The 25,645-nt window shown below is 41.5% G+C and overlaps 1 protein-coding gene across 3 annotated transcripts in view; it reads left to right on the top strand.

Moving 5' to 3' along the window:
* The first annotated feature begins 7,695 nt into the window (after positions 1 to 7,695).
* The window catches only part of GSK3B (glycogen synthase kinase 3 beta), a 202,156-nt gene continuing 184,206 nt past the window's right edge, over positions 7,696 to 25,645 (top strand). For all 3 annotated transcript variants that reach the window (XM_045294219.1, XM_004709801.2, XM_004709800.2), the window contains exon 1: positions 7,696 to 8,101. In XM_045294219.1, the coding sequence (XP_045150154.1) occupies positions 8,014 to 8,101 (88 nt within the window). In that variant the 5' untranslated portion in view covers positions 7,696 to 8,013. The remainder of the gene's footprint in view (positions 8,102 to 25,645) is intronic.

The raw sequence follows: 25,645 nt of genomic DNA, 5'->3' as shown, positions 1-25,645 counted from the left end.
GTGTGGAATGAGGGAAAAGTGATAGAGCTGTGGATATAGCATGAATGGGGGGTAGAAGCACAAGAGTAGGGTTTAAGTGGCAGTATTAATAATAAGTGGTCTACTGGTTAAATATAATTTTTTAGTAGAAAAGGGATGTTAAGAGATGTGCTAATACTTGTTAGTTTATGTGGAAGCATCTCTTGAGAAAGGTGCAATGGGGTCTTAAGGTAGTGGTGGGTGGTATAGGTGGAGAGTATATCTGGTAATCTTACCAGGGTCACTTATTGATCCAATATATACTATAGGGAGAGTGTCGCCAACTGCTGTTATTGTGTTTATAACAAAGGGGCCCTGGTTTGACAGAAGTCATCTTCCTGGCTCTCAGGGAGCTGATTGGTCAGTGTGGGAACTGCATTGTTACAAAGGGGAGGGTGGACTGGGAAGAAGTCTAGAGATTCCTGTCCACACTAGGTGATCCAACATCCACACAGCGGTCCCAAGGGGCAAATTGGCAGGGGGGATGGGGGTGAGGCATGAGAGGGGGTTCTAATCACAGGAAAGTTGGGAGAAAGTGGGTTTTGAGCACGGGCAGGTCACCAAGTTGGGGTGTGGGGGGAACTGAAGAGATTCACTGCTATGTTTCCCAGCTCTCAGGGAGTTAATCGATTGGTGTGGGAGCTGAGCTATTAGGAGGGGAGAAATATGGAGATTCTACACGATGCCATGTCACAAGGTCCAACCTCGCCAGGGGTCCCAGGGGTGAGAGTCACAGCTTATTGTTAATGGATCTCCTTTTTGGGTAACTGCCTTTCCCAAGCTGCTTTCAGGATTATTTCCTTGGCTTTGATTTGAAAAAGTGTGATTATGACACGATGTGATTTTCTTTTGAGGTCTATCTTGGTTGAGGTCTTCCAGGTTCTCATATGCTATTCTCTCCTCTTTCATTATGCTAGGGATGTTTTCTTCAGGTGGCCCTGGGACTATTTTCTTCATCCTTTGATGTTTGTCTCTTGTTTTGGAATTCCTATCACATGCATTTTATTCATTTTGATAGTGTCTCACATAATTCTTAGGCTTTTTTTTCGTAGTTTTTCTTTTCTCTTTGAATGGATCATCTTCTTATAGGTTGGCATTGAGAGAACTGTCTGAAAGTGCATCATTTGGCCCTCTATTGCTTCAGTTTTACTGCCTTTCTCTTCATATCCATTTCTAATATTGTAGTGCTAATCTTCTTCATTTCTATTTGCTGTTTTTGTATGGTTTCTAATTGTTCATGTTAGATTGCTCTTATAGTATTTCCCCAAATTCTTCCATAGTTTTACCACAGATCTCTTGTTCTTAGTCTCCATTCATTGAAAGTACCAGCAAGGGCAGTGAATTATTTATTGTGGCTCTTCTAGCCAAAGTCTGTACCACTCACTAAATGATCTTTCTGTGCATGATTCTGGTAAGAAGGTGGAAGAAGATACTGATAGAATCTCTGGAGTGCCATCCTGCTGTGTATAAAATGAGCCTTCTGAAATGGAGGAGGGACCTAATTACCAGCAATAGCCAGGAGCAAAGTGCATCTTCTGGACCAGAGATCCACATGCAGTGAACCAATGACAACTATAGCATACGAGAAGCAATAGTAGAATTAGGAGCCAACATGGAAAAGAATGATAGACTTCCTAACCCATGTGCAAGCTAAGATGAATGTTTTTGTGTAGGAGGCTGACTTGTGGAGTAGTGTGCCTCTGTGCACTTAATTGGGGAAGTTAGACTTGCTGACTCCATGTACCAGGGAGCTTTTGGGAACAGGGAGTGGATTAATAGTCCCAATGACAACTTCTGTGCTATTGATGACCAGTTCACTTAGATGTTTTTTTCTTCAGAGATTCAGGACTCCAGGTGTTTCCTCAGTAATTTCTTTCCAATACTGTTATTGGAAAGGGATTTTGTATGTGACCACATTTCCATCTTTATCAGACGTCCTCACAAGTCAATTATTTTTTAAAAGAATTATTCAGTTGATCTCCAGAATCTGCACTAACTAACCTAGAGGCTGTGTCTATACAGGCTCCAAATTCAGATGCTAGGAGAGAAAATCCCCAACCAAGAAAACTATTAATTATTATTTTAGGACAACCTCAGTAACCCTTCCCATCCCCACCCTCCACTACCCTAATTTATTCTGTACCACTCAGCTTTCTTCCACTTGTATTTTTTCAAAAATAATTGGACTTATTGATATTACAGCTTAGAATCACAAATCTCTACAAGAGACTACCTGATGAGTGCTAGAGTAGATACCCTATTGAAGGTAATGTTCACAATTAGATATACACAGGAAGGCATAAGCTTTTGACTAGATGACAAAGCAAGATATATGGATAGATATGGGGACTGTGTGTGAATGAAAAGTATACCGTATAGCCTATGAAAAAAGGGTATGAACCCTAGATTTGCCAAATGGCAGAGTTCTGTGGATTTGAAGCAAATTAGTAAATTTCTGGGCTTCAAGTTTCCTCATGAAAAGTAGGTTGTTAGGAAATTTAAATAACATGTGAAGTACTAGCAATAATGCCTGGCACATTGTAAATGCTGAATATTAACTAATAAAACTGTGATAAACTGGCAAGCAGTTGACTGCAGGTGACAGGAGTAGGTTTGAAACATTTAAAGGGACAATTGTTAAATAGTTTTGTAGTTCTGTAATTCTTTGATCATAAACTTTCTCCCAAGCGCTAATTCTTACAGTGAAATATGGTGGAAGCCAAAAAGTATTGCTACAAAGCCATAGACACTGTTATCAAGTAAAAACATCAAAATGTGAGCCTATCATTTCGATGTATCCTCCATCTAGGACTATACACTTCTGAAGTGCATGTTTCCATCGCTCTCACCTTCCATTTGCACCATGTAGAAACAGCTGTTTTGACATCCTTGGACTCAAATCAGGTTCCCTTGAATGTTCTTTGAGTTTTAGGAGCAGAGAAGTCTGAAGGGGGAAGATCAGGGCTTTAGGATGGGTGGGAAAAAGTTCCAAATGAAAAGTTCACCTGACAGCCCTTACTACCTTCCAGGTACAAGCTGATGCACTGTCATGATGGGGGGAAAATTCCTTGGCACAACTTTCCTTGCTTTTTCTTATCAATGTAGTTTTCAATTAAACATACAGAAACAACAACAGAAACAAAAACAAAAAAACTTCTTTATAATAAACCCCATGGTTATCCTTCTATCATTTGAGAAAATGTATCATGGGAATAGATCTTTATACTGTCCCGAAATCACAATCCTTTGAATTAAATTAACTTTTAACTGGTTCAGAAGAATCCCTTGAAGTCACTGTCTTCATTGGAACTTGCTCTCTGAAACATATTGGGAAATCTTAAGACTTTTCCTTGGTTATGATTCTATAGAATTGTTTTCATTATGTTTGATCTTGCTTAATAAGACTAATAGAAAGATCAGTTTTTGAGCTAGCTGACCTTCATGCAATGCTGTGCCACCCTTCAAGCTGAAAGTTTGTTGGGGCCAAGAAGATCACTTACACTTGAAAAAAAAAAAAGAATTAAAATTCAGTAGCTGTCGGGATGAATCAACCAGGGTGCAGTAAAGCACCGACGAAATACACAACATTCCTCAGGGTCCTTGAGGCTTCCTCACCCCCCACTATCATGACCCCAGTGCTGCCTCTCACTTTAGACTAGACCGGAGCAGGTCCACCGGTACAGATAAGAGATAAGAGCTCATGGCACACGGAATCTAGGAACAGGAATGGGACTAGCGATACCAGAAGGGGAGGGGGAAGGTGGGGAGAGGAGGGGAGGAAGGGGGAACCGATCACAAAGATAGACACATAACCACACTCCCCCCTCCAGGGGGAAGAACAGAAACCATGGGGGAAGAGAGACTGTAGTCAGTGTGAGATATGAAAAGAATAATAATTTATCATTTATCAAGGGGTCATGAGGTGGGGTGGCGGGGAGATCTGATACCAGGGGCTCAATAGAAAGTAAAGTTCTAGAAAAGAACGATGGCAACATATGTACAAATATGCTTGATAAGATTTATGTATGGATTGTTATGAGTTGTAAGAGCCCCCAATAAAATGAACTTTTAATAACTTAAAAAATATTCAGGAGCTGTCAAAACACTGGCAATTTTATAGTGTCATTCCCCCAGTTTCTGGGATTCAGCCACTCTTTCTTCATGGACAACAATGGTCTTCCCTCTTTTTACTCATTTTTTCAGTCAATGTCTTTGGGACTGTGGCTCCTCACTTAAAATGCTTGATCCACCACAAAAGTATTGTTGTATGTGGGGTAGCATTCCCACAAACTTGTTGCAAATTTTCAAGGATTGTGGAAAATGTCCACTTGATTTTTGTTAAATACTTGCTATTAACCTTGACCTTAAAACCAACCCCTCCTCCCATGACACAAAAATATCCAGTTTTTTGAAGGTGTTGTAATGAGACCAAGAGAAGTGTGTTACTGAGAGAACTTTATCTGTAGTCACCCAGTAATTTCAGAAGCATGCTTCAACACATTTTTTTGGAAAATAACTAGTTTTTTTGAAAAGCCTAGTAGCAATACTTATTTTTCCCTATCAAATATCCTGTTCTTGTTCAGCTTTTGGTTTTAACAGCATCAGTTTCAAATATTTGAAAAGGGCAACAGTAAAGCTAATTACAACTAAGGTTATTTTTGTTCTTTATTATAATGAATTAAAAACCATGTTTCCAATTTGTATGATGAAAACATTTGCTGGTCACTTTTGCGCTGATTATCAAAGGAAAGCAGGATTTATAGGTTACCTCACAGTATTTTAAGGGCAGTGGCAAAGACCTTTTATTTAATAGCATGGACAGCCAGCAATCGGATGACAAGACTGCCATGAATTGAGTTTGTCTTTAATATTCTTTATCCTCCCCAGTGACAAACAAGGGCCTTTACTGTCTTACTTAACTGCCTTACTTTTGGGCTACAAAATATCTGGATAGTGCAAATTGATTCTTTGTTGCCCATGTTTACCAAAAGGATGTTTTTAGCTTGGCCTGCAGTGTTTTAAATGTTGGTTGTCAACATTTAAAAATCTAGAAATTTTATATAAGAATCCAGCCCTTAAAACCGTGACTCAACATTACGAAGGTCAACGATCTGCTAAAATGGAGGTGCACCTGCTCCTTTAGTTTCGGCATGGACATTCAAGTTACTACATTCTCTATTATTTCCTATCGTCCAACACCAGCTCCGTTTCACTCTTTAGCTTTAATTTCCTTGCCTCTACAATCTAGATAGTGTGCCATTCCTCTCTAGAAGCCCTGCCTCCTACTAAAGTTTATTTTGTTCTACCCAAGTCCTTCCGCCGATTTTCAATGCAATCCTAGGTAGTTAGATCAAGTATGAGTACTTTTACATGCGGAGACAGCATTTTAGCCGAAAGGGATGACTGCAGGTGGAAATTACAGGGCTCAATGGATTGTCCTCAGGATAACTATCCATTCAACGTTGCTTACTATCCTGACTCACGGTCCAAAAAAAAATTGGTTCTCTGGTACAATGATGCACGCTGGAATATGTGTGAAACCCACTGAAGTGAGACCCGAAGCCACTCAGGGCTCTTGTTTCCTCGGACTTGAGGATATCCGGCCTGACGGCATTTCCCCTCACCTGCTTGCAGAAAGCTCCTTCGGCATGGGGCGGGCGCGTCCGAGGAGCGCGCGCAACCAGAATGAGCTCATTCCTCAGGGGCGTTTCCAGCAGGGGCTGCTCGGCTGACGCACCGGGCGCAGTCAGCCTCGCGCTATCAATGGCCCCCGCGGATGGGAGGGGCGGGGCGCGGCCGCCCAAAGGCCCTGCTTTTGTGGGAGCTTTGTTCCCACTTCAGTTTCTGAAAATTCGCATCCAGCGGGGGAAGGCCGTTTGGCTCCTTTGGCCCTTCCGGGAAGGCCGGTGCTCGAGACGTGCGATCCCAGCCTGAGGGGGCCCCAGAATCAGCCGCACCCCGCCGACTCCAGAGGGTGGGAGAGTCCCTGGGCCCTCTTTTCGTAACAGAACCCAGCCCCGCGGACCTCAGGATGCGCACGGGCTTTGCGAAGCGGATACAAAAAGGAGCTCGCTCCCCAAGTGCTGCTTTTCTTTGGTTCAGGAGCAGCAGCAGGCGAGTCGGCCCGCCTCCACCACAGTCAAGCTCCTAGCTCCAGGGACCGCCGCTGTGGGCTGCAGGCCAATCGTACAGCAGCGAGGTCTTGCGATAAGACGGCAGTGAGTGCCGATTGGCTATCGCAGCCAAGTTTCGGGCCCCCTCCCTTTCCCTTTTGCCCCCATTTCATTTCTAAAGCCTCAAGCCAATCAGAAAGCGCCTTATAGACGCCCTCCCTGAGGTTTCTTCATCGCCCCACCTTGCGAGGGAAAAGTCGTTTTCATTGGTTAGACTGTCCTCGGAAGTCCCCTTCCCTTATCCAATCACCGAATGAGGTATACTCCCAGCGGAGTTTTTCAGCCAATGACGAAACGGCCGAGGCGTCCGGGAGTATTGTTTCACCAGGAGCTCTGGGTTCCATCGTCTTTAACTCTTTTTGCTATTTCTTGAGAACCAGCGATTCTGATTGGTTATCTTTGCCATAATCGAATTTTTTCCCCCTAGCCAGCCACAGAACAAGGCGAATCCACCTTCCTCTGGTTCGGTTATCTTCGGCATTTTCCGTTCCTTGGGCGTGGCTTTCTAGTAACACTCTTCAATTGGTTCTTCATGTCAATCGGCTTTTTCCGGTAGGAGCCGCAAACAAACGACGTCTGTGATTGGCCCCGCTTGGGCTTCGGCTCCGCAGCCGAAGAGGGCGGGCGCGGGGCTCGGCCGGCGATTCCCAGACGCCTGTTACGCGGGTGGCGGGGCTCTGGGCGGTGTAGGGCTGGGTGGGGGAGGAAGGAGGCGGAGGACGAGTCGGAGGGGAGGAGGAGTAGGGGGGAAGAGCTCCGCGGCTGCGCAGACAGTTCTCCTCACACTGAGCAGCCCCCGACCCGGGCGAATGCGGGCTTGTGCTGCCGCCGCCGCCGCCGCCGCCCGGGCCGAGTGACAAAGGAAGGAAGGAAGCGAGGAGGAGCCGGTCCCGCAGCCGCTGACAGTGCTCCGGTCTGGGGGCACAGCGTGGACACTTCCTGAGCCGGCACCGAGCAGAGGCGAGGGGCAGGAGGGCGGCCTCACTGGTGCCGTGAACGGGGGAGGGGGCCCGAGGGACGGAAGCGGTTGCCGGGCTCCCATGTCCCCAGCGTATGGGGAGCAGTCCAGGAGCCGCTGCCTGGGATCTGAAGGGAGCTGCCTCCGCCGCCGCCATGGCCGCTGGATCCAGCCGCCGCCTGCAGCTGCTCCTGGCGCAATGAGGAGAGGAGCCGTCGCCACCGCCCGCGTCTGACTGAGTCGCGACTCCGCCGCTCTCCTGTCCGCCGGGGCCCCGTCGTCAGCCCGCCCGATCCCGCCGCCGCCGCCGGAGCCGCAGCGTTTCCCGTCGCATCTCCGAGCCACCCCTCCCTCTCCCTCCCTCCTTCCCATCCCCCTTCACTTCAAGTGTGAGACTCGTGATCCTTCCGCCGCTTCCCTTCTTCATTGACTCGGAAAAAAATCCGCGAGGAAAATACTATATTCAAAGTACTTATTTTCAATCAAGTATTTGTCCCCGTTTCACCTGATATATATTTTTTAGAATCCTCAAACCCCCACCCCCCCACCCCGACCCCGTCCTCCCATCCTGATAGGGACGAGAAAGAATTGTATATATATTTTTCCTCCAACCTCAAATCTGTATGAGAAATACCCAGAGCGATCTGTCTTGAAAGAGAAATACATCGATTTTTTTTTAGTAGCTATACAAAAGGAGTGAAAAGTCAAGAGGACAAAGTCTTTTTGATCACCCCCCTCTTCTTTTTCTTGTGGAGAACTTAATGCTGCATTTATCATTAACCTAACAACCCCCCAACCCCCAGCATAAAACAAAAGGAAGAAGAGGAGAAAGGAAGGAAAAGGTGATTCGAGAAGGGAGTGATCATGTCAGGGCGGCCCAGAACCACCTCCTTTGCGGAGAGCTGCAAGCCAGTGCAGCAGCCTTCAGCTTTTGGCAGCATGAAAGTTAGCAGTGAGTATTGATTTTATTTTACACCCTCTCTCCACCTTGCCCTGGAAATAAGAAAGGTTGAAAGACTGGGCTGTGAAAAGGCGAGACCTCCGAGTGGAACAATCTGGGTAATGGGAGAGGGCAAGAGCGGTCTTCAGGCGAGGAAGGATGAGGCAGCTCCCCCTTTTCTTCTCCGCGGCTCCTCCCCGGTCTCATTAACCTTGAATTGACAGGATCTGAATTTTCTTTGACTCGTTTGATTCGGAACGTGTCTCGGGCTTGCCTTGCGGTGGGTAGCCCCCTTCGTTAAGTGCGGGAGCGTTTTCCAGCTTCAGATGGCGCTGGAAAGGTTTCCTCGCTCATCCTTTTGAATAAAGATGAAGGGCAAGACTAGCTTCCCAGACCATTGTGCACATTCGCAGAGGAGCCGGCTTTGGGCAGATTTCAGTGAGCTTGGCGCTGGAGGCTTAGCGTGGCTTTGCATATGTGGTGGAGACACTAAAGGTGACAGCCTGCTAACGTTTCTTGCCTGTGTCACTGGACAGAGTGCTGGCCGCCCCGGGGTGAACTTATTCAGTGGCCAGCAGTCCGGTTGGCAGGCGAGCTTGGGCTCCCCCTTTGGTAGGGCCTGGGGAGCCGCGCTGCCAGCCAAGGGAGCATCTCTGCGCGCATTGTCTGCCATTGGATACGTGGCTGAATGCGTTAGCCTCTACCTTGCCGCTCCAGTACATTCCTTACATTTACTGCTTTGTAATTTTTGTTTAATCAAAATGAGGTTTGTAATAGCATATTGCCAAGAATTAAGATAAATGTTCCTTGTCACTAACTCATTGCCATCCAAGTTCAGTTTCCCCAAACTGGAATTGCAGTCATTTCTTGTTCAGTGCTCCCGAGAATCCCTTTTTAGGGCTAGTTAAAATACTCTTACGGTAGCTTCCGGTCACATTTGGATTACACAGATTTAGTTAGAGGAATTTGGATTGAGTTCTTTCCTTTACGGAAGGCTGTGGTCGGTCCTAGCGAGAGGGGATATTTGTGATCACAGTTGTTGCCAGACTTGAGGTTCTCTGGTACCTGATTTGTGCTGGAAAGTGGATATTCATGAAGTGGTTGGTGTACCAAGTATCCTGGTCCAGTGTAACTCTTTGTGGAGATGTTTATTGTATCTTTGCTGTGGTGCTTAATGAAGACTTATTTTAAGCATTCAGAATTTGACAATGTTATGGATATTGTAGTTCCTGTACGGACATTGTTTTCATGTGACTGTACAAAAGGAGCATAGATGACCTATTTTGTTGCACAGAAGAAACGAGCCAACTGAAGAACTTAAATTTTAAAAAGGGGTGTGCATGTATGGGAAATGGACTACATCCTTCTGCAATATGAAATGATCACTTTTCACTGAATTCAAGATGTTAAATCATTTTGGCTTTTGGAACTACCCCAAAGCAGGGTAGGCCAAGGGGAATACTAGGTGGGCGATGCTTCTTGAAATCCCTTTCCTTAAATCCCTTTCCCCCACCCCCATGCCCCACCCAAGAGACTAGCTAGAAGAGAAGAGGGAAGCTGATTGTGCATTTTTTGGGGAAGGGTCAAGCTTTCTAAGCACTTCATGGGGTCATTTGAAAGGAATACTTAAAAATTCTGGGGTAATTTTCAACTATGATGAAGCAAATCTTATAATAGCTACTTAAGAGCCTCTTGTGCCACTGGAGTGTTTGTATGTTTTACTTCTTGGTAATATACTTTAAAAACCACTTGAGATCAATTTTAGGCAATTAATTCATTAGATCTATTTCAGAGAGCTTATAGTGCTAAACTTTTGGGCTTTTTGTTTCCAGGATTTTCTTTGAAAATGCTTTAATTCTTCATAGTATGAGGTTGAGGATGTTTATAGTGTATAGATTAAAATATTTCTTTTTGTTACTGTATAGATCAACTAAAATTTTATAATTTGTGAGGTTAATGTTAATTATGTGTTTTTTGATAACTTTGTCATTAAGGATTTGTTAGAAGCCTTCTAACAAACCTTCTAAAGAACCTCTCTATTCAAAAGATACATAGTAAGGCATTGTGGCTCTTAGGCTCTAGAATATATGATACAAAATATGAAATAATAGCATGATGTTTGCAAGATGATAAAATAGAAAATGAACCCTTTGTTCTGAGAGACACAGTTAAGGGGTGAAGTTTATGGGTTGGGGAGGGAAGACTTTCTGTAGATATGGTTTAAGACTAGTGTGAAAGGAGGCAGTAAGTTGAATTGATAGAGGAGCTTGTGGGGGTTCTAGATAGAAGGTATGGGCAGAGGCACAGAGATGGTGATTTTTGTATGGGAGACAGCTGGCAAGTTGGTAAGTATGAATTAAAGGGGACTAAATAGGAAAATAAAAGGGGTTGGAATTTGAGAAATATGGAAAGGGTAGGGGGTACTCTAAAGAGTTTGGTTGACGAAAAGTGGGTGAGGGGAGACGTCGGACAGGGCAAGATATGACAAAATACCAATTTATAAACTATCAAGGGCTCATGCGGGAGGGGGGAGCGGGGAGGGAGGGGAAAAATGAGGACCTAATGTTGGGGGTTTAAGTGGAGAGAAAATGTTTTGAGAATGATGTACAAATGCGCTTTACACAATTGATGTGTGTATGGATTGCGATAACAGTTGTATGAGCCCCTAATAAAATGTTTAAAAATATATATACAAAAAAAAAAGAGTTTAGTTGAGATTTAGAAGATGATCTGGAGGCCACTGTATAAGATATTTGAAGTTGATTTGGGCAGCCCAGTTGATGATGGACTAGATAGAGACATTAGAATCCTTTTAGGGAGATATTAGGGTGTAAGGTGAATAATGAGGGAAAACGTAAAACAGGAAAATTGAATGACCTTTCCATTTAAAATATAAAGAGACTGAATGGAGAACTGGCAGAATTTTGGAATGGATTGAAAGGGAATAATTGTGGAGTCAGAAGTTAAAAATAAACTCTGATGTTCTTGGTCTGGAAGACTTGAGCTCTGAGTTACATTGTTAATTGTAATGGGAAAGTGGAGAAAGTGCTGAGAGGGTAGATGAGTTCGCTTTTTGTTATTTAATATACAATAGATTCTCTTGAATGTAGTAGACAGAAGTTACTGGCAGTGATATTTGCATTCTAGTTTATCAACTGTAGTTTCTAAAAAATTATTCTCATTAAAAATGTTGGATTTATATTTGGGACCAGTAAACCTAAGGATTTTTAATTTAAATTCTTTCCATTGAAATTCTAAAAAATAAAAAAGCTTTTAAAGTAAATTCAACAACCACACTTTTGAAACCTAGTATAATAGTTTCATGGTTATTTTTTTGAAGTCAATGAAACAATATATATTTTAATTAAGCTGTGACTTGAAAGTTTTAGATATTTGATATAGCCTTTAATCTTTGGTACATACTTAGAACTTAGTTTTCATAAGTAATGAATATCTTAGGTAAGCTTTGTATTTGAAACAATAGTTGTAGACTAATCATGTTAGTCTTGGTTTGTAAAAGCTCAAACAGAATTTAAGTTGATTCTATAGCATATTTTATCATTTTTGTTGTTGAGATAAATATTTTAATCCTAAGTCTAAATCTGTGTATTTCAAACATTGTTTTTCTTTTTCACTAACTGGTCAAACCAAACATTTCATTATTTACATCTTGGTTTGAGTGTTATTAAACACGTTAATATATTTACAGATCCTTCAGAATCACTTGGCATTTTATTCCCAACAATATAAAGGATTATGTTTATGGTTTAGGTTAAAATGTTAGTAGTAAAGCTTTTTGGTACAGTATAGTTTTGCTGGTTGTCTAGATTTTTAATCAGATTTTGGAAAGAAGAAAATCTGAATTTAACTTAAGTGGTTTTCTCCTGTGACATCTTTTTAGATCTATTTTTTTTCTTAGTGAAATGATTTAAAGATATTAGCTACACATTATTCTGCACTGTTTAGAGCAGCGGTTCATAACCTGTAGGTCTTGACCCCTTTGGAGGTCGAATGACCCTTTCACAGGGGTCGCCTGATTCATAACAGTAACAAAATGACAGTGATGAAGTAGTAATGAAAATAATGTTATGGTTGGGGGTCAGCACAACATGAGGAACTGTCTGAAAGAGTCGCGGTATTAGGATGGTTGAGAACCACTGCTTTAGAGTGACTGACACCAAAGGGTAAGAAGCAACTCAGAGACGCCGAGAGACATTTAATCTCTTTTGTGACTCTGTTAAGGTTATAAGAATTTAGATAATTTCTTGATTATCCATGTTAACATGAAAGAGAGCTCATGGGTGAAAATTTTATTTTAATGAAATTGTCATTCCTTTTTGGCACTATGGCTTTCATATCAGAATTACATCCTCTTGTTGCATGCATCTGTAATATACAAATTGTGAAATAACCTGAAGCAGAGCACTACAAGTGAACTTCAAGGGAACTCAGAATCCTATATCAATTTATGGCTGATTGAGAACTACACTTTGTACCTGAGGTGGTATCTCATTTACTTTGTACGGGACATTTAAAAAGTCAGGATTTGTGCCATGTGCATTCTGTCTGTCTCTCGTACTGGGTTTGAGTTGCAGGTGTGAGATGCTACTTTGGAGAAACAGCAAGGTCAGGAAAGCCAGTTTTTCTAAGTGGCCACAGCAGATTGTCAGACCAGGAAAGCTGGCATTTTTTTGTGTGCACTTTATGCATAAAGAAGGCTGTGAAACCCGTATTTGCTGGCCATGGGGCCCCCGTTCTGTGTTGTAAAATAAGGTTCAGTGAGGTGTGTGGGACTGAGATGTGATGGGCAGGATGTGAGACTGTTCTGCCCCTTGAGATGCTCCACCCTACAATGGAGAATGGAGGGGCAGAGCTCGTGGGTGTGGCAGGAGTGTTTGCTGCTGTTAACTGGACCAACCTGCTTCACCAGAGATTGTTTGACTAAGAACATAATGGCCATGAGTAAATGAATTTGTTGCAATACACATAGCATACTTTTCTAATAGATTTTTTTAATGGAAAGGAGGATCTATGATTTCATGGGTAAAAACATTTTTAATGCAGAGGTTACAGCCTTTGCTTTTATCTTGGATTAAGTTCCTCAGTTGTACAAATTGTCTGAAAATGAGTGAAAATAGTGTGAAAGGGTATGTTTATAGAAACCCTATTCTATGAATAGAATAACAAGAGAAAACTGGCAGTGTGGTTAAAGGAGAGCAAAGGTGTTCCCAGTTTCCTACTATTAAATTGATTAACTAAGGGAGCATTCTATTCATTACTGATTTTTAAAAATAGCTTTTTATTAAGCAAATTAATATCCCGCACATAATAGACATTCAGTAAATTAACATATACTTTATTTGTATCTAATATTTACTTTGGTAGGAGATAGAAAGACAGCTTTGTAGATGTTGGCTCTTAGTTTACAGTTTCCCTTCCGACTGCTGCTTATATTTGGGGGGTGAAGGTCTGCTTTAAAAGATATGGAAGTTCCAGTTTTGTAAATGATTGAATCTTATATTTTTAATATTATGTAGTTTTCTTAGCCTTTTCCTTAGCTCAGGTTGAGGCAGTGATGCTTTGTTTTCCTTAAAATGATTTCTGCCAAACCAACTTTTCCTTTGTGTCCAGGGTAGGATGGCCAACATTAGCACGACTCTGAACCCTTAAAATGTTATCGACGTGGTCTAAAGATGCTTGGCTTTTGATTATTCTTGTATATCAGCTTAGTAATAAAAGTAAATTGATTTTCAGGAAGTAACCTAACTAGTGCTGACTCATAGTGAACTCCTGTTTATGAGAGTAGAAAGACCAGTATTTCTCCCAAAGAAGTGCAGGTGGTTTTGAACTGTTGACCATGTGGATCGCAGCCCAACTTGTAACTACTACTCTACCAGGGTTCTGAAGACATACAATCAATTAATTAAATATATATTGGACATTTGGTATTCCTGGAACTATGAGCCTTCAGATTTTTGCTTTTTTAAAGAACAGATAGGCTTCAATATGTACTTAGATTTTTTTTTTTTTGGTATATGTGCCGCTAAAGAAAGCACAATACTTAGATTATTTTTAACCTCACATTTTTGGAATCGGTTGGTCCTTGACTGTCAGGAAGCCAGCCAGAAGAAGCTCCTGAGTAGCTGCAGTCTGTCGCTAGATGGAACATATAGCTTGCTCTATAGGCTGTGACTTTGACTTATATATGGACCACTTTGTTGTTAGATTACATATAGTTGTGTATCTCCAGTTGTTAAGTCGTACGTGTTAAAATGACAGTGGGTGTTTTGGATTTGTGGTGTAGAGGGTTATTGTTGGGCTGCTTACCTCATGGTCAAGGGGTTCACATATACCATCGCCTCCAGGGAGAAAATCGAGGCTTTCTATTCCCTTAAAGATGTAAGTCTTGGAAACCCAGAACTGTAAAGCTACTCTGTGCTTTATAGGGTCACTGTGAGTCAGAATCTGCTAGGTGGCAATTCCAGGGGAAATCATTAATTGTTCAAATGTTGACCTAGACCTATCCACTGCCATCACAGTCCATTCCTTATAGGACAGGGTAGAAATGCTCCTTAGAGTTTCAAGACTGTAAATCTTTATGTGAGGTGACAGTTTCATCTTTCTCCCACAGAGGTGGGTTTGAACCTCTGACTTTGCAATTAGCAGCCCAGTTCTTAACCAACTGTTCAATCCAGAGAAGGTTAAATTATACTAATTTTACTCTTTTTAAAAGAGGCAAGAGTCTATTTTGGAGAGCCAGGGTTCTGCCACAGTGGTTTACTCTGTCAAACAGCCTTTAATTTATTACCATTGAAATGAAGAGAATTGGGCCATCCTGTCTGGGTGGCCAGCTGCAAATTGGATTTCAGTGATGTGGATAAAGGTATTGAACTATTTAGTATGAAAACTGAGGGTATTATTTCCAGCTCTTTCATCTCATCCATTGGCCCGCTATACTCAGTATTACTCAGCAAGAGATTTATCTGATTTAAGGTTTGCTGACTAATTTTTTCTTTGGTAGTATATATGGACTTACTATTTGAATTTAGGCCTACTCAAAATTTTTGCTTATGGAATGCTTAGAGGATACTGCATGGAGTTATTTTAATCCTTTGTAATGAATTATTAGTTGTTTAGGAAGTAAAGTTACTAAACACACTTAAGAATTGAAAAGGTGGATATCTTTATTTTTGCTCTGAAGGAAAAAGACGATCAAAACATTTTTTCCTCTTGGAAGTCTGAGAAATTCTCATGGACTTCGCTGTTGGATGCTTTAGATATTTTCCAAGGAAGGCGAACCTGCTTTCTGTAAATGAAACACCCACTATTACACCCCTTATTAAAAAAAATAAAAATCAATTTCTTTTAACTGATTAACTTGGATTACAGTTACTGAGTTGAGTCAAATAAAAATATATTGTTTGTTTGTTTGTTTGTTTGTTTTCGTGATCGAAGTGAGTTTTATGAAAGTTAGAAGAAGTTTCATGTTTACACGGCACCCAAGGGACTCCTCCCCAGCATGCGGCCTGGCTGGAAACGGCTCAGCCTCCCGCAAAAGTGTCCCAAAGTCCTGCCAAAGTTCTCTTTCTCTTCTTGACTCCGGGCTTCTGCCTTTTCAAGGATTCCACGGGAAAATAAAAATATATTGTTGCTGTAAGACTTTGGAGTTTGTGGAGGCACCTGAAGTTGAAGGCGTCAGAGTTATGTCTGGCATCAGATGGACAGTATTACAGGTGCAGTTGTCTTACTGCATTTCCAGACCTTTTACACTATATGTTGTTTGAACTTGGGAGAGAAGGAAGAAGAATGGGATTAGTAGGGATATAATAATACTTAACTTTATGTATTATCTGCATAACACATAACTAGAGCCATAGCAATACTACTACTTGGGTGCTATGTGCTAGACAACTATACACTGCTTTAAAATGAAAAAATATATATACTCACATGAGTCACAATTCAAAAGATACTCAGTGGAACCTTTCCTCTGGCTCCCTTTTTGGGAGCATTCCAATTTCTCTGTGTGTGTGTGTATGTGTTAACTCAAATTTAAGTTTATTGCCATTTAGTTGATTGTGACTATTCCATATGTATATATGTTTATGTTCAGGTAGATAAGTAAGTTAGTATGTGTTCACATACATATTATATGTACATTAGTATATACTTTGGGTCCCTCCCCTTAATATATATTGGGAATTGTTCCATATCAATTTACAAAACACTTCATTTTCTCTTTCAAAAAACTTGGATCAAATTCTTTTGTATGAATATACTCATGTATTTAACCCCTTGATGTTTCCAATCCTTTGCTGTTATAGAATGCTGCATGAAGTCATATACATGTCAACACATTATAGATTAAGTTCACAGAAGAGATTAAATTAATAGACATGTAATTGCTAAGTCCAAGAGAATGAAATAAGTGGAATTTTGGAAGAAATGCCAGATTGTTTCACTTCTTGATAATGAAAATATTTAGTTTCTCAGTGCTCAAGGGTAGGAAAGGGTTTCCATGTATTCGTTCGTGGTTTTCAGAATAGAATGGCATTGACTAGATGGCAACTGGTTTGAAGTTTTAAAACAGTATTATTGATACAATTAGAAATAATAGAATGCTGGCTTAATATTAAAGCTAAAGTTGGGATGATGAGCACAAAATCCACTGCTGTCGACTTGATTCTGACTCACAGTTACCTTCTAGGTATTCCGAGACAATCTTTACAGGAGCAGACAGCTTACCTGGTGGTTAGCGGCTCAGCACTTCCCTGCAGCTCTACCAGTGCTCCTTGGAATGAGTGCAACGAAAAGGACTTGGCTGAATTTGTTGCCATGTTTCTACCCAATAATGCTGTGTGACTTTTTTTTTTCAGACTCCAACCTTTGCACATTTTTTGTTTATGCGTACTCTGTGTGTTATGTATGTGTGCACATTATTTTCATGGGCACAATATGGTAATTATTTCCACTGTAGAATTGTATTTTGTATATACATAAATTAACAGATTATAGCATAAGAATATTAGGATTAAAATACGATTGAAATAATTCAGAAAATTGATGTTTTTTTCTTAAATGAAAAATTAATTGGTATCCCATTTGAAATATTTCACACTATGTCAAGAAAATATTATCTGTGTTCTTGTTGGAAATAGTTTATTTCATAGTAAAGAAAGAGAATTTGTTTCCCTCTAACATCTTAGATGAGAAAACCTGTTCTCTTGAGAGATCAGAGGCGCAGAGTGCATCAATGTCTACGAAGCCTGTGCCTTTTACCTCTTTAAGAGCGCACGGTTTCATTCTGCTCCTAAACCTTAGTCTTGAAACAAAAATGTTGCTATAGCGTAGCATTCATAATGTTTAAAGGAATCCAAAGAGTACAGAAAGACTTACAAGGGAAACTAATCTTCAGCTCCCCAGTCCTCCTCCTTAGAGGCAACCTGATCTATAATAGTTGTTCCTTTTAGGAGTTTGTGCCAGGTTTTAAATAGTATACTTTTTGTTTCTTTCTTAAAATATTAATTTAAAATATAAATTTAAATAATTAATTTTAAATGTCTTCTGTATTATTGAAGATGTGCATTTAGCTCACTCTATCATCTCATCTCCCTTCTATTCTAATTCTAATATAATTCATTTTTTAATCTTAGTGACCCTATCAGGCTTAGTGGAACTGCTACTTATATAGGTCTCCTATGCTATAAAACTTTATGGAAGCAAACTGCCTCATCTTTCTTCCGCGGAATGGCTTGTGGGTTTGAACTGCTGACCTTTCCGTTAGCAGGTGGGCTTCAACCACTCCACCTTCAGGGTTCCTTTCTAGTGTAATTCCCTCACTGTTGTTGTTCGGTGCCATAGAGTAGGTTCTGATTTACAACGACCCTGTTTACAACAGAACATCACACTGTCTGGTCTAGTGTCATCCTTGAGCCCATTTCAGCCACTGTGTCAGTCCTTGTCTTGACGCCTTCTGAAATCATTATTTTCTTTTTAAAAAGTCAAATTATTAACATTCTTTATAGAGGCACTAAACAGTATTCTTAGCAGTAGCATGTAGCATATAATGGCCATATTTCATTTTTAAAATTTATTGAGATATAATTAAAATACCATAGGATTCACCTCATTTAAAGTGTATAGTTTAGTGTTTACAATATTCACAGAGCTGTGCAACCATCACTATAATATAATTTAAGGAAAATTGTATTGGGGGACACCAAGGTCATTTGCCCTAACATAGTTTGCAGACATTGTTCTATATTCTAATTTGGTGAGTAGTGAATAGCCATCTAAGGTGTAACTGTTGCCTCTCCCCATCCAGATGAAAGGCTTATGATGGATGGGTGATGGAAATCAAACAACACGTAGAAACAATTCGTTCAGTGGCCTAAGGGATCACACAAACACCAGTCCCATAATTCTGAGACTACAAGAACTACTGGTGGCCGACTACCACTACCAACTACTCTGAAAAGAGTCACATTGGAAGGATAAAGAGTACAAGAAAAAATGTGAAACAAATCGTGAAAGAGACCAGGGTTACTGGTCAGATAGAGACTGGTGGAACTCCCAAGACCATGGCCCTTAAGTTAAAAAGTCTGAAGCTGAACTCATCTCCTTAATAGTAGACCATTTAATATCAGTATTTCCTTTTAAGGACAACGTTTAGAGGGTTAGGAGAGAAGGAGGAGTGGGATTAGGAAACACAAGGAGTACGTGGGGTAAGTGAAATGTACATTGTGGGGATTGCAATCAAATGACATGAAATGTGGATGGTTTGTTGCACATAACTGATTTGCTCTGTAAGTCTTTACCTAATTCACAATACAACAAATTAAAGAAAAAATCCTCTCTACCTGCGGGGGCGGATTAGCCCTCTAAAAAGAAACCTTGTACCCATCAGAGTCATTTTCTATTTTTCTTATTCCCATGGTCCCAGGTCACCCTTATGTCTGTAGATTTGCTTCTGGATATTTCATACAAATACAAATACCAAAAACAGTAACAAACTCACTACCATTGAGTAGATTCCAATTCTTATCAACCTCTGTAGGTAGAATTGTCCCTGTAGGTTTCCGAGACTACAGAAAGCTTCATCTTTCTCCCATGGAGTTGCTGGTGGTTTTGAACTGCTGACTTTGCAGTTAGCAATCCATTACACCACCAGGGCTAGTGAGTAATCCAGTACACCACCAGGGCTCCCTTCATTTAAAAATATGTTCTTTAGGACTAGCTTCTCTTCTTTAGTAGTATATCATCACAGTTCATGCATGTTGCAGATATCAGTACAACATCATTGTGTAAAATTTATTCAGGCATCCTCGGACCATGTATATTATGTCTGCAGTTCTATAAGATTTTTTTTTTTTAAAGAGAAAAGTAGTCCTCTAGTCTTTATTTTCCCTAAATCATGGGCTGGTTACAGACAGATGAGGCAGAGGACATGGCTCCAACTGTGGGCAGTCAGCTTTAACTAGCAGGCAGGCAGTGGGGCAGTGTTGGTTTCAGGATCCTGGCTGCTTCTGCTGTTTAGGTGGGCAGAAGTGGGAGAGTGCTGGGTGCCCACAACTCCCGCCGTGCTTGCTTCCTCTCACTCTGCTGGCCCCTCAGTGTTTTTCACCATTGCCCTTTCTTCTGGCCTCTGCCAATACTGGCAGCAGCAGCAATGGGAACAAGGATGACCAGAATCAGGCTCCTATGAGGTTTTAATATGATGTTTGCACAATGTCCAAATTACATAATGTCCTATTTCATAGGACATATTGTGGATGCCAAGTGATACATACGTACTTGCATTTCAGTCCATTGTCAAATAACATTAGATTGTATCTATGAGCCACAATTTGGTAAGCCATTCATCAATTGATAGAAATGTGGTTTGCTTCTACTCTTTGGCTATTTTGATTAATACTGCTTTGAACATTTGTATGCCCTTTTTTTATTTGGGCATACAATTTCTGTTCTCCTGGGTGTGTAAATAGGAGTAAAACAACTGGATCATGTGGATGTTTGATATTGTAAGGAGATTTCACATTGTTTTACAAAGTGGTGACTGCATTTCCTTTTGTTTTTATTTTTTCCCCTCAAATTTCTTGTTGCCATTTTGCTTTCCTTGCAGTGGTCATCATCTGTATTTCTCTCCCTCCACGCAGAATGTACCATTTTATCAGGCATCTTACATCCCTCCCTGCCCCCTCTGCTTTCCCTGGAGTGCCCTTTCCCTAGAGCCCTCATCCTATTGCTTGGATCTGACCTGGCTCTTCCCAAGCCTTCTTAGGGCTGGCATCCTCTGACTATTTCATTGCTTTTTATGGTTGACTCTCCTATTTCCAGGATCCCCTGTCTTTGTGTCCCCAGGTACTTCTTATCTGCATAATCTTGTGGCATCAGCCAGCAGTGCTTGGAGTAAATGTATCTGGGCAAGTCGGTTCTTTTTGAAAAATGCTTGCCCTCCAAAAAAGGTCGTTCCGAACATAGCACATTCCCATCACCAGGTTCCAGGCACTGAAGAATAGATGTCTGGGGGTTTCTATCACGGTCAAGTGGTCACCTGCCAGCAACATGAAGCAATATGGAAATACAAATACTATGACTATTAAGGATTCATGTGGCCCAGAGTTAGTCAGTAGAAATCTAATGCAAGCCACAAATGTGGACCGCATGTATAATTAAAATTTTTCTGACTCATCTTTTGAAAAATGAAGGTATAGGTGAAGGTAATTTTTAATAATATATTTTACTTGATTAACTCAGTATATCCAAAATATAGAAGCCCTGGTGGCATAGTGGTTACTTGTTGGGCTGCTAACTGCAGACAGTTCACAACTGAGTTATACTCAGGTAATACTCTTCCAGCCATAACCCTTTTTGTGATATATAACTCTGGATTTCATGTGCTTGTGGTTGTGGTCCCAGTTTGGAAGGCATTATCTGATAAACAGGAATGGGTGAATCTGACCATACTCTTTATTTAATGGCACTTTAATTACTCTTAATTATAATAGAGGTAAGGAATTATATACTACAGCTGAGCGGAAAAAGAAGACGCTCTAGAGTGGCCTGGGGAAAAAGAGGTCAATGCCTACTAGAAACATCTTGCCAAGATGCCCCAGGTCACATGTGTATAACAGTTCAGGAGTGGAGAATAGATGATAACATTTGGGTGTAATTGGATTTCACCATGTAACTCCCACCATAGGACCTTTCCCTGCATAGTCTTGGTAAGACTCTGGAGGGGAGGATACTGATAGGATTCACCTGTAATTGTGAACCGGCTTCCCTGCAGTGCCATGCTGCTGTGTAGAAAATGAGTCCACTGAGAAGCAAAGCTCCTCACTAGCAAGAGCCAGGGGTGGAGTGGGCCCTCTGGCCCTAGCGTCTGGGTTACCCTTGCCTGACTTTCAGACTTTGGACTGAACTGCACCCACCACAGCATGAAATATTTCCTGGAACTTTCATGGTTCTGTGGGACACTGCAGCAATTCACAGATCCCGGAGATGTGAGGGGATATACGCACGGGAGGAGTGGGGAGAAAATGGAGCAGACTGCCTCATCTTGCAAGAGTTGGACTTTGGGGACCTTTTCAATGTCCAACTTCTTGAGACTAGTTTGATATTAATTTTTATAAAAGAAATTACCACAGAAACCACCAGCCACTCCCCTGGAGAAAGACATGGGTCTCTACTCCCGTAAGGAGTTACAGCTCAGGAGCCAGTCAGGGTGTGATGTAGCAATGATAAAAAATACAACTTTCCTCTAGTTCCTAAATGCTTCCTCTCCCGCCCCCCACTATCATGATCCCAATTCTACCTTGCAAGTCTGGCTAGACGAGAGCATGTACACTGGTACAGACAGGAACTGGAAACACAGGGAATCCAGGGCGGATGATCCCTTCAGGACCAGTGTTGTGAGTGGCGATACTGGGAGGGCAGAAGGAGGGTGGGTTGGAAAGGGGGAACCGATTACAAGGATCTACATGTGACCTCCTCCCTAGGGGACGGACAACAGAAAAGTGAGTGAAGGGAGACATCGAACAGGGCAAGATATGACAAAATAATAATTTATAAATTATCAAGGGCACATCAGGGAGGGGGGAGCAGGGAGGGAGGGGAAAAAAATGAGGACCTGATGCCAGGGGCTTAAGTGGAGAGCAAATGTTTTGAGAATGATGAGGGCATTGAATGTACAAATGTGCTTTACACAATTGATCTATGTATGAATTGTGATAAGAGTTGTATGAGCCCCTAATAAAACAATTTAGAAAAAAGTTACAGTTCAGAAATACCCTGTGCCATAGATAGGGTCATTATGAATAGGTATTGACTCAATGTCAGTAAGTTTTTGTTTTTATCACAAATACTGTATAAATGTAATTATATAAAAATTACTAGATATTTTGCATTCATTCATCAGTACCAGCTATTCCAACCCTGGCGGATGTGTTACACTTAGGTTGTTAGTGGTGGTTATATTGGCTCCTGGCTTTATGGAGCCCTAAGTAGCTTATTCATCAAGATTAAAGATAAAGTAACAGACATCATGGAAATGTGAACTGGGCTTTTCCTCATGGGGTTATTTAGCCATGTAACTAGTATTTAGAGATCTTCTCGGAACAGTAGTTTGGGGCTGGCATTCAGTCTCAGTGACTCCAGAAAGCCTGGATTCCGTAAGAAGCTGACATTCTTTTAAAAAAGCTTTTTCCTTTGATCAGGATTCTTCTGTAGAAGATTTTATCCAAATCAGTAATGGTAGTTTGGCACCATCTAGTTATTTTCACTTCATTGCAAAGGAATGGATGGAATTAGGCACGCAGTCTAGTTCTTTGTCCCAATTTATAAGACCTTTGTTTAGGTCTTTAAGATAAAATGTATTCCATCTGATTGAGTAGTACATATTTCAATTTCAGAGACTTTCCAAGAGGGTTAGAGATATTAATAAATAAAGTGGGCTTCATTGCAGAATAATACAGCCTTTAGATAGATGTTAGATTTAGTTATTTATATTTGGCTTTGAGAAATATATTTTGTCAGGGTAATAATTTGATTTCTACAGATTAGCATAGTAGCTAAGATGTTTGGTTGGTCAGGAGCATATTCTTGGACATAGAAAAGATTAATTTGCTCTTTAATTTCCAAGTATTTACTCTGTCGTTTTGAGCCAAGAGGACATCATGAGGAATAAGTCATGTTGTTGTTGTTGTCAGGTGCCATGCAGTCAGTTCTAGTCCATAGTGACCCTATGCACACTGCCTGGCCTGTGCCATCCTCTCGCTGTTAGGGACACTTTTCTAAAAATAGAAAATTATAAAATGTATGTGCACTTTAAATGTATAGAGGAGATGCTCCAGTATTTCTGTTCCATGGCGAAGAGTGTAAAGTTAGTTAAAAATAAAGATTGTGCCATGACTTTTAAGAAGGGAGAAAGTGGACTAGTTCCTGTCACCCTGAGACAATAAGAGCCTCTGAGTCATACAAACAGTTAGGCCTGCAGCTGGTAACTAGAGATCGGAAGTTTGAGGCTACCCAGAGTGCCCAAGAAGAAAGGCCAGGCAATCTGTTTCTGAAAAAGAAGCTTGAAAACCCCATGGAGCGCAGTCTGCTCTGACAGACTTGGGGTTACCGCGAGTCGGAGTGGACCTGATGGCTACTGCTTAGTGAGGCAAGAAAGAGCCCCAGGGACAGGTTTGATGTCACATACACACAGTCTTATGTATGGCAGCAACATAAAGTGCATGGATCTTTAGGACTCTGTTTAGGAATAAGGTACCGTTTAACAGTGCTGTCCTATATTATGTTCTAATATTTGAAAAAAATGAGCCTTTTAGTTAGTTTCTCTCATATGCCTGAAAAAGCCTGTGAATTTCCTGAAGTTTAAGGAAGAGGGCAGAGAGATTGCCATGGCGCTTAGAGTAGGGGTGGGAAAAGAAGCTAATGAGAAAAGTTTGTGGTTTGGATGAGTGTTTGCTTCCCTGGATGCTAATTCAGAGCCTGATTAACATATCATAACTTGACTCAAGTCAAGAACCGAATGTTAAATTAGCTTTCACCTGCTGTGATCACTGGTCTCAATATTTTTTGCTGGTGCTTTGTGTGCTTGGACATTAAGATCCTCTGTACATAGGTGACAATGAGTACTCAATGTTGAAAATAAATCAGAAATTTAAGACTTTGAATCTTAAATATTACAGAGGCAAAATTTCTTACCTTCTTTATTCCATAAACATCTAGTTATAAGTTGCACAAAGTACAAATAAAAGTAGAGAAGGAGTGGAGTAGGGAAGATTTTTGTGATGTATGTCGGTGGGGGAGAAGGGAAGGAGTTGGGAATGAGACTAGTTCTCTCCCTCCATAGTCCTGGATGAGGACTGCTGGCCCATATTGCAGAGCTCTGAGGAAGAAGGGGACAAAGACTTAGGAGAGTTGAGGGCTGGAGGAGGCCCCTGGACCCAGAGCTTACCCATCTAAAGACCCTGCCTTTACTATATGGCAGAGGCAGGTAGAGAAGAGCAGGGGGTGGGTGGGAGGAGGGTTGAAGCAGCAAAATGCAAACTGAAATAATCACATACACGAGAAGGAGTCATCGTGAATTGAAGAAGGAAAAGTAGGTAAAAGGGGCTGTGCAACGTTCTCCCTGGGAGTCCGAGGGGAAGTTGAAGGCTAGCTTGTCTATTAACTTTATATTGGTAGTGGGAGTTAGGGGGGAAAGTTATCTGGGGATGCATTCTTAGCCTCTTAGTTTGTACAAGGGAGGCTGAGAGCCTGGGGCCTTCACCAGTTTTAGCTGTGGAACTGTGGACAGGGGTCCCTGTATAGCAGGTGAGGAGGCACCTCAACATTTTGTCCCACCTCCGGACACTTCATGTTGTCAAAATTCAAATTGGCAAAATTGCTCTGGGGTCCAGAAATCTCCCTTCACCACTCGCCAGCAAACCCTGTAGTGGAATGGGGGTGTAGGGGCATACAGTGTAGTCATTGCCTCCAGCTGTCATGTATTTCCAATCATTTTCATCATCCCAAACATGTCCTGAAGCCAGCTGACATTCCCAGGTTCTGGGGTTAGGGGACAGCCCCAGCCTGCATCTTGTTGGCCAGCAGGCCTGTTCCCTGGCATGTTGTCATCTGCGATACTGAGCAATGGATTTTATCTAAAGTCACCTGACAACATCCAGCTCATATGCTAGTAATGAATGGCCAAGAGATCTATCAAAAACACGAGGTCCTCAGGGTCTGCTTCCCACGTGAAGTGGGGAGCATCTGGTCTTGGCTCTAGAGCAACTGCTCTCAACCTGTGGGTCATGACCCCTTTGGGGGTTGAAGGACCCTTTCATAGGGGTTGCCTGATTCATAACAGTAGAAAACTTACAGTGATGAAGAAGCAACGAAAATAATTTTATGGTTGGGGGTGGGGGTCACCACAACATGAGGAACTGTATTAAAGGGTCGCAGCATGAGGAAAGTTGAGAACCACTGCTCTTGGAGGGTTCCACATGGTCCCTGCGGCCCTTCTGGCTGGTTTCACTATAGCTGCCACCTAGCCTGAGACCAAACATTTAA

This window comes from Echinops telfairi, unplaced genomic scaffold (genome assembly GCF_000313985.2).
Source record: "Echinops telfairi isolate 266 unplaced genomic scaffold, ASM31398v2 ScPeMD7_3509;HRSCAF=4178, whole genome shotgun sequence".
NCBI classification, from domain to species: Eukaryota; Metazoa; Chordata; class Mammalia; order Afrosoricida; family Tenrecidae; genus Echinops; species Echinops telfairi.
The sequence above is the reverse complement of the archived record's forward strand: the minus strand, read 5'-3'. Positions and strand labels throughout refer to the sequence as shown.